We start from the raw sequence: 10121 nt of genomic DNA on the forward strand, positions 1-10121 counted from the left end.
GGGGCAGAGACTTTTCTGAGAGTACTAGACATGTCAGCTTGACCCGTGAGGAGCGGCTGATCTACATTTCACGACAGACATCAACTTGGTGTATGGCCTTTTCTTGAAGAGTGTGATACCTGTTCATGGAAAAGCCAACTGCCAACTTGAAATCACAGGCACCCCAAGTTCATCTGCTGCAGTCCCTGTTGGTGCAGAGGAACCTTATGACCGGTTTTGTCCTGCCCTCGGCCATGAAGGCCTGCAGTTCACAACAGGAAGTTCTCTACCAAGACTTTAAGAACCAAAAAGGCAACAAAGATCTGGCTCTTGGGAGCTGCACATTGCCTGTTGTGGAAGGGCTACCTACCAGCGAGAAGCAGCAGTTTCTTTCTCCTGTTCGTCAGTACTTTTGTTGTGGCATGTGACTACATCGGACATAAATTTCCACTTGAGAATGAAACCCTGGAAAAGGCAGTAGTTGCCAATTTAAAGTTTCTGAGCAACGTGTTTTTCAGGAGTCTTCTTCATTAAGTCCTTCCGACAACTTTTGCCCTTGGAAAAGAACGAGTCAAGAGAAGAGGCCTTTGGATGCCTTGGAAGTGGAATTTGCGGAGCTGCAGGCACTTGATCTTTCTAATGACATCTTAAATGAAGACGAGTGACGTTTGGTGGTCAGAAGTGGGGAGAATGACCAGCATTTATGGTAGACTGAAGTTTGGCGAAGTGGCAAGACTGACGGCTGCAAGTACCTACTCACCATACCAGATAGCAATGCTGAATGTGAACGAAACTTCAGCACGGTGAAAAAGACAAGAATCGAATTCAGATAATCTATAACAAGACTCTTGGAGACCTCCTCGTGGTAAAGGGCCACCAAGCTTGACATTGTTTTGAACTGATATATTCCGACAAGTTCCTGAAGCTGGCGAAATCTTCAATGGCGAGGTCTCTTCAAAAGTAAAGAAGTTGAGCCCTTTTTTCTTACAAGAATATTGGAAACTTAGTCTTAGTCATTCAGATGCTGCTCGAAACGATCATACTTTGAAGAGTTTCTAATTCTAAAGCAAGATCGCTTAAATATAAAATTGTGGGACCCCCCCCCCTTTACCGTAGAATACCGCGCATCCACTCATTCCACAATAAGCGCCCATATCCAAATTTCTAAGATATGAAAAAATATACACAGTACATTTATATTTAAAATTGATGACCGGACAAGCGCCCATCCCCCATTTTTTCGCGATTATCTCTAAATTTTGAGTGGGCGCTTGCCCGGTATTTTACGGTATGTTTTTTTTCTTGTCAGTCTCCCTAATTTCTACATTGCTGGGTTGGCAGGTATGCAAATGTAGCCATGAACCCCCACTGAAACTAACACCTAGGTTCATTTTATGTCCTCCGTACAGATAATGTTTGTCCTTGTAAGCGAGGCTACCGAATGAGAAAGTATTTAATTTTTAATAGACCACATCAAGCTTTCTTTATTGGCAGCGAGTGTCATCAGTCTTGATTTGTGTAAAAAATTGTAATGCATCTAGCATACTGGTAATGCACGGTATCAGGCACTTTCAATTCATGCCCAGTGCCGCGAGCGTATCGCGTGACCACGCGCCCTAGAGCTCGCCGCGCCCCGCTTGGGGGTCACGTGACACTAGGACAGCATTGGATCGACTTCGATGGCTCGTGAAGTCATCTACGAGCAGAGTATAGCTTAGTGGCGTGCCCATTGCAATCTAGCCGTAGACCTGGCAAGTTTGGCACTGTTGCGTTACTCTGTCCGTATGCCCCGTGGGGGGGCTTTGGGGGCTCTCCATTTGAAATGCCTGGTCCCCCCTCCCCCCGTTGTCTCTTCCTCCCCCGCTCCCTTGGCAGAGCTACTACGACATGCAGTTTCAAGTACCTACCACAAGCCTCACCGGCAGGGACCTGACGTTGAACAACATGGCCTACGCCGGTGAGTCTTCCTCTTTTTTGTCACGTCTGGAGGGTCGCAGACTGCGAGGAAAGTGGGGGAGCTCTGTCGTCCTTTTGCTAGTGTAAAATCTGAGTACTGTTAATCAAGGACGAATGCCAGCTTTTGGCAATGGGAGAGGTTTAAACTGCCAGCGCCTGTGTCAGTGTCCCTTCTGGTTCTTGATGTACAAGTCACAAACATTTTTTTTTTTTAAGTACTGCACTCAGAAAGTGCACATTTATATAGTTACATTTATTCGAAGGTTCATATCCAAGCTGCTTGCAAGCATGTTTTGAAAAGCTGTTCCTGTTCCCACAACTCGTATGTTTTGTCACAACTCAAAGTTTTGCATGTGGCATCCTTTGATCTAAAACTAAGGTCTGAACACTTCTTTCAGGATGTAAAGGGACACTGACAGGGTATTTATGCTTGCAAAGTTTTTGTTTGAACATGACCTATAAGAGTAACTACCCAGAACTAAATTTGCTGCTCAAAATTTGTTTTCTTTCCGCCCAAAAACAGCCGATCGATAATGGGCTGGTTTCAGTCGCGCTCACTCTCTTTCCCATGGTCTTGTGGCATACGAACTATGTGTGCCAAATATATTCAAAGTTGTGGGGCATCAAGGCGCACGCACGTTCAATGTTAAAGAGTAGAAAATATTATCAACCTAATTGTTGTGTCCTCCACAAAAATGCTAATACATTGATCGCAAAAAAAAAAAAATGTTACACTAATCCCAGGGAGTACATAACACGTCATTCTCAATATGGCGACGTACCACGGGCTGGACGACGTGATTGCCTCACTAGGCGGACCAACTTTGCAACGTATGTGAGGCCGCTACTTCGGAACTGTCATTCGTGGTGCCGGCCAATTGATCTTCAAGCGCAGAATATTGAGTGGAATGTGACATAAGTGCGAAACAATTGCACAACAAATAGTGCACTCAAGTTTGTAGTCGTCGTCGTCTGCTTCACACCCCCAGAGTAGAGGAGAGAACTCGGTCGGGTGTATCCACGTAATTTCCGGCCATGAGCTTCCGTGCTCGTGTTTTGGTTTTGTGCAATTAAGCTAAACACTTTTTGGGGGGTGTCAGTGTCCCTTTAATGGTCATATTAAACCCTGAAATTTCAACTGCACTAATATCTCTAGAAGATGTTATCTGAAGTTGTCTAGCCCCCAACACGAGCTTTCTACCTCTGACATTGCTTTGGCATTTCTTGAGTCTCAAGCGTGCACGTGTGGCTCAAGCACAGCGGGAGGCAACGAGCCACTGCCGGAGGCCAGGCATTCGAGAGAGATGCCCTGCCATTCTCAGTCTGCCTGCCGGCGACTATGGCTTCAAGTTGCCACAGCTGGCGTCGCGATCGTAGGAGCGGTCGCACCTTTCGCGACATTGTCGACCTTGGGAACGAAGCGGGGGGGGGGGGGGAGCAATGCATTGTCCTCGGAGCGTGTGGTTTGCACAAACTGTAGCAGTGGGGTGTCGTTGCGCCGCACTGCGCCTGCGGGCCGTCCGTGAGCATTTGGCGTGGCTTGTGCAGAGGCCAAGTTTGGGCGGGGGGAGAGCAGCGAGAGCTCCCCCGGAGGAGCGGCGGGGGGCCCCGGGGCCAGCCAGGGGCAGCAGCACGCGGGGGGCGTGGGGGCAGCCGGGGCGGGGGCCGCCCCGGGGGGCTCCCAGCAGCAGCAGCAGGCGGCGGGCCAGCCCTTCCTCAACGCCCTGCCTCCCCCCTACGGCTACTACTTCACCGGGATGCCCGGCTCCATCCACCACTACGGGCCGCCGCCCATGTTTCCCGTGAGTCTCTGCGGCCGCCTCCCGGGCAAAGTGGTTGCATGGGATCGACGTCGGTGATTGCTGGGAAAACGGCGCAACTGAGAATGTTTCAACTCAATATTTTTGTATTTTAGTCTTTCTTAGTTACCAGCTGTAAATTTCTTTGTGCCTGTATGTTGTTCAGTGGAGATTGAATCCTGCCATAGGGAAATTGTGAGAGTGAACATGCTTTCGAGTGAAAGCTCATTGATTGTGATTCACTGTGCAGGTACCTCCAGCGACCAATGCCCATGGCCCCACGACAAATGCGCAGTTTCAGAAAGCCAATGCGTACGCCTCGCACACATTCGCCTCTGGTGAGTTCCGTTCCAGGCCCTCTCTCCTGACTTGGGATTTGTCCATTTGTGGAGTCTTTTCTGTTTGATCATTTGCATCTATAGGCTTGCCGGTGCAGCTTGCAGCTTCTAAGGAAAGCAAGAAACCTCAAATTCCAACTAATTTTTACAGCAAAGTTGTTATACGCTAGGATCTGGGAAGAAATGGGTCTTCGATGTTGACAGAAAACTCCCCATTGGTCGTGGCAAGTATGAGTAAATAAAAATAAAAAGGGGGCAACCAGTGTGAGTCAGCCTTCCTTGGCATTGTTAAATACAGTCTAAGCTCATTATAACAGACCTTGATTTTGACGAAGATTTCGGTCTGTTGTAAAAGGAGTATGTTGTATGCAGATAGGAAGTTGAGTGAATGCTGCATAGACGAACGCCAACCGAAATTAAAGAAATTGGTATGCTATATCCAAATGTCTGTTGTAACCAGGTCTGTTATAATTAGCTTAGACTGTAGTGAGGTCCTGATCCCTTATCTCTAGGCATCGACCTCAAGGTCGTCCTAAAAGTCGTCCTCGAGGTCGTCCTAACCAGTGTCCTCAAGGTCGTCTTAGACATCGTAAAGAACAGCTTCACTGGTCTTCCATCTTCAGATGAAGTAGAAGGGCTCTACAATTTTTTTTGTTTTTGTTTTTTTCCCCAAATAGGGTTAAACTGAGCTGTGTTCCAAAGCATGTTTTTGTTGTGGGCAGTAATGTGCGACTCTATCCACCTGGATTTGCTTTGTTCTTCTAGTGTAATAATTTTATAAGCCAAGGTCATTTCTGAGCATTTATTATTACATTTTGATCACTGGGACTTCGCCTTGCGGCGCATCATTGCCGATACAAATCCCAAGGACATGTTCAAGCTACTGTTTTTATGGTATAAATATTGGACGTAGTATGTAACCTTGTGTTTGTCCCAGATCTTGCATTAGTAGGAGAACTAGTAGGACGGGACAAATCATTACTGAATTCTTCACCTGTCACTGACCTCAGACGCATTACTCTTGCATCCTTCTGCGATCCCGTGTGCTTGCTGATGAGTGAGAATAGTCCTCGGGCGGTAGTTTGAGCGAGCAGACTGGGATCTGGTGGGATGGGTTGCTTGTGCCCTATGCAGGAGGGTATGAGGGCCTGACGCAGACCCCGGACTACGCCAAAGGTGCCTACGGAGCGGGCTCCCAGGGACAGGCCAAGGGGATCCCCGGATCGTGTGAGTAGGGACTCCCCCAGTGCACCCCAGTGGTCTGTGTTTCAGTTCCTCGTGTGAGTGAAGTGTGCGAGAGCATTTCCCGCCCCCTTGCCGCTTGCGGAGAGAGACTTTCTGGTGGCAGGATTGGGAGGGACAAGCGAAAGAGAGAGAGAGAGATGTGGGGAGGGAAGAGGAGGGATGCAGAGGAAGGCTAGCCAGTGCCTGCCTTGGTGGGGGAGGGAAGGGGACTGGGAAAGGGAAGGGTGGGAGGGGGGAGGGAGGGGCAGGCGGAGCCGACAGAAAAGCCCTGTGTCTTTCTTGCAGTGGGTTCGGCTGACGCATCCAGGTCAGGGCACGCTAGAACCCACCCCCATTTAGCAAAGGTACTGACCCCACGGTTTCTCCTCTGTGTTCCTCCACATGCTCTCTCTCTCTCTCTCTGCTCTTGATCCTCTCTCGTCTGCCCTGCATCCCCCTTCTCTCGCTTGCTCTCTTTCTGTCTCTCTCTCTCTGTCTCTCTCTCTGCTGAACTCAGGATGTGCTCTCTACTGTCTGTTTCTGAAAGGTTCCCTCAACCTCTATCTGTGTTCACTTTTTTTTTTTTCCTCCTCCTTTCTGCACTTGTGAAGTGAAAGCCCCTTTTTACTTTGGAATTATCTTTAGAGTGTGGTTTTTTGCTGCAACAAGCTTTGCGCCTTGATGATGCCAGTCTTTGTGACAGAGCAGGCTTGTTTGAGCTTTTTTGTTGCATTTGTAGAATCTGCAACAGTGCATGTGTTATTTTGAGGGCTGGAATGCAACAAAATAGGTGACTGCATGGCTCAAGGTAGGTTGCAGATGTGCTCGTTTCGTGTGGGGCTTTGGCCTTTCGATTTCTTTAGTGCGAGTTGGAAATCTGGATGAGAAGTTGCTCCAGCCAGCCCGTTTTCTTTGGATGTCCGTTTTACGATGAGCAAGGTCGGACTGCCGCTCGCTCGTACCTTGAGGAACCGTAGATGAAAGATGATGCTGTGGCGTGTTATGATTGTCGATCATAACGAACCTCAGCATAACAGAGGCTGACAGCCAGAAATATAGATCTTCTCTAAAGTCCTTTCTAGCATAGCAGTCTTTTGAATGCTTTGCACTGCACAAACAATAGAAAGATCGGGGGGATGGATTGCATTCCATCTCCTCGACGGTGCATACTTGAAGGAAGCGGAAAGCCTTAAACATGCTTTTTCGATTTTTGGCTGAGCGTCTTTGGAATGGAGTTGGCTAGCGAGGTGAGAGGTACGATGCCCGGGCGGTATGGTGACGGGCCACCCCCTCCCCCCTCCCTCTGCCCCCTTTCGCAGTCTTTTGAGAAGCCCGGATTCCTGGCCGTGACAGCACCAGCGCCGCCCCAACAGCAGCCTCCTCCGCCATCGTCGTCTAACCCTTCGTCCTCTTCCTCGTACCCGGCCTTTGTGCCCCCCCGGGCGTCCCCTCCCTCCATGGCCAAGCAGCACCACCAGCTACGCCAGGCATACCCCTTCTGGGGGAACTGAAGGGACCTGTCCCCTCCTTCCCTGCTCTCCCACACTTGTTTGTCCCCCCCCCCCCAATCCCCGTTTGTCAAGCCACTCGGAACTGCGCGTGACACCGTCGGCAGTGGTCTTTGGGACCTGGGCAATCACTTACCTCGTGTTCTTCTTCTTCTTCTTCTTCTTCTTTTTTTTTTTTTTTTTTTTTTAGTGGTTTATCTATCATTGGGTGACCCACTTTCAGAGACTCTCCTCATGGTCCCCCTGTGACTTTTCTTGAAACAAAGCATTGCTCTTCTTTTTATATCTAGATTTGCTCATTATTATTGTTTTTTTGTTTTGTTTTTTTTTTCCTTAAAGCTAGTGGCAGAAGCCGTCGGATTGCAGTTCGTAAACGCTTCGGCACTCGGCTCCCAGGTTGTGTGCATGCGTGTGTAGCCCTCTCACCTTTGTAGGGAGAGGGGGGGGTTGAGGGTGGTTGGTGACGTCTGCAATCGTGCACCGGTGAGGCGTGCGGGCCTCGCCACATTCCTGGTGATTGGAGTGTATAAGGCTCGTGCCGAGAGGGAGAATCGCAGGATCGGGGAGGGGGGTTGTGGTGTGCAGTTCAGCTCTGTGTGTGTGTGCGTGACTGTATTTAAAGTTCTGACTCTCTTCGGTGTCTTCTCTTTTATTCCTCTAGTTTTAAAGCGAAAGGTATTTTGCTGCCTCATGGACTCCTGTGTTTTTTTTCTCGTTTGATTCGCTTCATTATTTTTACTTTTTTGGGGGGGCGGAGGGGGGGAGCCTTCTGCCATCCAAAGAACTTTTTTTTAAGGAAGTTTTTTTTTTTTTTTTTGTCTTTTGCATTTTATCATTTATTACATTTTGCTCTCATTTGGTTTGAGTTTAAAACATCCGGAGTGGGAAGCTCTGCTGGAAGCAGTTCTTCTACCTCAAAAGCGGCAGCCTGGGATGGCTGTGTACCTGTGGTCGAGTCTTGTGTGCCCGTGTTCATGCCTATTCATGCTATCCGAAAAGTGCACGCAACCCCCTTCTCATGTTCCCCAGAGATCTGCATCTCCCTTCTATGTGATGATCAAGCTGCTCATGAGCTGCGTCTTTCCTTAAATCGAGCAACACGGGGAAGTTGATTGGGAAAGGGGCCAAGGACTCTGTCTGAACCAGAGCTGGAGACTACTTGCTTTTCTTTCTGTTTTTTGCATCTTAAAATTCAGTGTATTACCTGGTTTCTCATTTCCTTTTTTCCAGCGCATTTGTACCAAATGTGCCTGTCTGTCATCTTTTTTGTTTTTTTCTGCTCACTCTTTCTCAGCAGCAATTTTGGGGTGGCTGCAGTACCACTTTCTACAGAATCTTCTTGTCCCCACCGTATGGTTGTTTTCTAGCTAATTGACGAGTCGTCTTTTGTGAAGTCGGTATATATATATAATGTATATGTACTATACATATTGTAGGACGAGTGGGCTCGAGTGGAAACGTTTAAAAAAAATGTTTAAAGGTGGTGCATATGTGGAGGAGTAGGAGGAAAAACCAATTTGGGTGGGGTGAAAAATAAATGTTTGTATATAAGTACTTTTTTGAGTGTATCAAGCCTCGGAAGCCCTGTGCACGTTTGATGTGGGTCAGCTGCGTGCTCAGCGATGAGTGCACTTGGGGGGTTAGTGGTTTTTGTGTGGTGAGGAAACGTTATATATATATATAGTTTGTGACAAGAGGCTCTGAAAAATAAATATTCGTCACTTGATTTCAACCTGGAAGTTTGGATTTTCTTTTTTTGGAGATTGTTTTCTCGCCGTTTTGTGTTGAGACATTGGGGATTTACGGTGGGGAAAACACTGTTTTAATGAATGGTCGGTTTGAGAGACATTGTTGGTGTCGGAAATGCACCAGTCGTGCCATGAACGACAACCAAGCAAAATATAAAAATATCTTATTGGGAGACCCTTATGTTAGAGAAGTAGGATGAAAGGAAAATGGTGGAAATATCTCTTGGTGTCTGCTCACCCAAGGTTCGCACGGGTCCTTGAAGACCGTTGAATTTGAAAACTGCAGTTTCCAGACCTTGAAAGCCCTGGAATTTCTGGTGGTTCTTGAAAATCCTTAAATTGTCCCCTATTATGACAGTCATATATATTTTTGTTGCAATATTGTGTTTTTTTTTTTATAAAAAATAATACTACGTGTGTGGTAGCTTAAATTTCTAGTTTTCTTATATGGTACACTGACATTTAGCGGATGCCCGTTAAAGGGATGCTGAACCAAACATTTCGGGGTATAGCAAGTGGCGCACGATCTTTCCACGAGCCAGCAGCCGCAGGTGTGCGCGAACACGCAACGAAATTACCGCATCATATCCCCCATTCATGGGATATGGTGACGTCAATTTCGTTGCGTGTGCTCGCGCACGCTGGTTGCTGCGGGCTCGTGGAAAGACGGTGCGCCACCTAGTGCGCCACTTTTCATACACTGAAATGTTTGGTTCAGCATCCCTTTAAGCGCCTGACGACAATGGTAGGCGGTTCCGGCGTAGTTCCTGCGCCGGTTGCGTGCACCTAAAAAGCAGGCAAGCACGCCCCGAGAGACAGGTGGTAGTAATTGGCGGCCATATTTGTGTCCGCTGCAGAGCGCGAGCTTGCGATATACCATAACGTTTCCGGAACGTCCACTTCACACGACCAAGATTTTAAGTAGTCTCGGAAGATAAGTAGGGCATCTGTTTTGAGCATGGGCTGTGAACGCTGCGCTCAAGTATGGCGCCCAGCGGATACCGCCGTAGCATCTATATTTGCAAAGCCTGGCAGTTCGACGATGGAGCCATGGAGCGCCCGGTCGCAGATTTCGAGCGGAAGAATCTGGTAGCTCATAGCATTTCTCGGGGAGCCTGTAGTCGGCGCACAGCTTTTGCAGCGGCGAGAACCCGAAACATGATTTTCAAACTCGACGAGAAAAGAAGCCGTAGCCCGGGACGCCAGAACACACTCGCTCGGAGCAAGTGTGTCCCGGCGTTTCGCCGCAGCGGGGCGCCCGTTACATGCCTCTCATCCGCTGTCTGCCGCTCCACCTTTTCACTTTCAGCAGCCGCGTCTCGTGGCGATCTGCCAGACTTTATCAGTATAGAGAAGGCTGTGATACCACCCTTAGGGAATGCGCACGTGCACCAAAAAGCGGGAAAGGACGTCCGGAGATCTAGGGACCGCGCAGGGAGCATCGCTCAAAAATTGATCTAGGGAATCGCGACCCGATCTCGCCACCCCGCCATCTTGCAACTTCGTCCCTCGTTCGCCTTAGGTCATTCCATGCCAAAGGAGACGCGGCAATTTTCTCATGTCTGGGAT

The 10121-nt window shown here is 48.5% G+C and overlaps 1 protein-coding gene across 1 annotated transcript in view; it reads left to right on the forward strand.

The window, feature by feature from the left end:
* LOC8033645 (ubiquitin-associated protein 2) overlaps positions 1 to 8536 on the forward strand; it is a 56143-nt gene extending 47607 nt beyond the window's left edge. The window contains exons 18-23 of the mRNA XM_040498496.2: positions 1855 to 1936; positions 3484 to 3737; positions 3985 to 4072; positions 5207 to 5299; positions 5603 to 5661; positions 6616 to 8536. Of these exons, the coding sequence (XP_040354430.1) occupies positions 1855 to 1936; positions 3484 to 3737; positions 3985 to 4072; positions 5207 to 5299; positions 5603 to 5661; positions 6616 to 6807 (768 nt within the window). The 3' untranslated portion in view covers positions 6808 to 8536. The remainder of the gene's footprint in view (positions 1 to 1854; positions 1937 to 3483; positions 3738 to 3984; positions 4073 to 5206; positions 5300 to 5602; positions 5662 to 6615) is intronic.
* Positions 8537 to 10121: the final 1585 nt, after the last annotated feature.

Source organism: Ixodes scapularis, unplaced genomic scaffold (genome assembly GCF_016920785.2).
Source record: "Ixodes scapularis isolate PalLabHiFi unplaced genomic scaffold, ASM1692078v2 PGA_scaffold1__304_contigs__length_218370807, whole genome shotgun sequence".
Lineage (NCBI taxonomy): Eukaryota > Metazoa > Arthropoda > Arachnida > Ixodida > Ixodidae > Ixodes > Ixodes scapularis.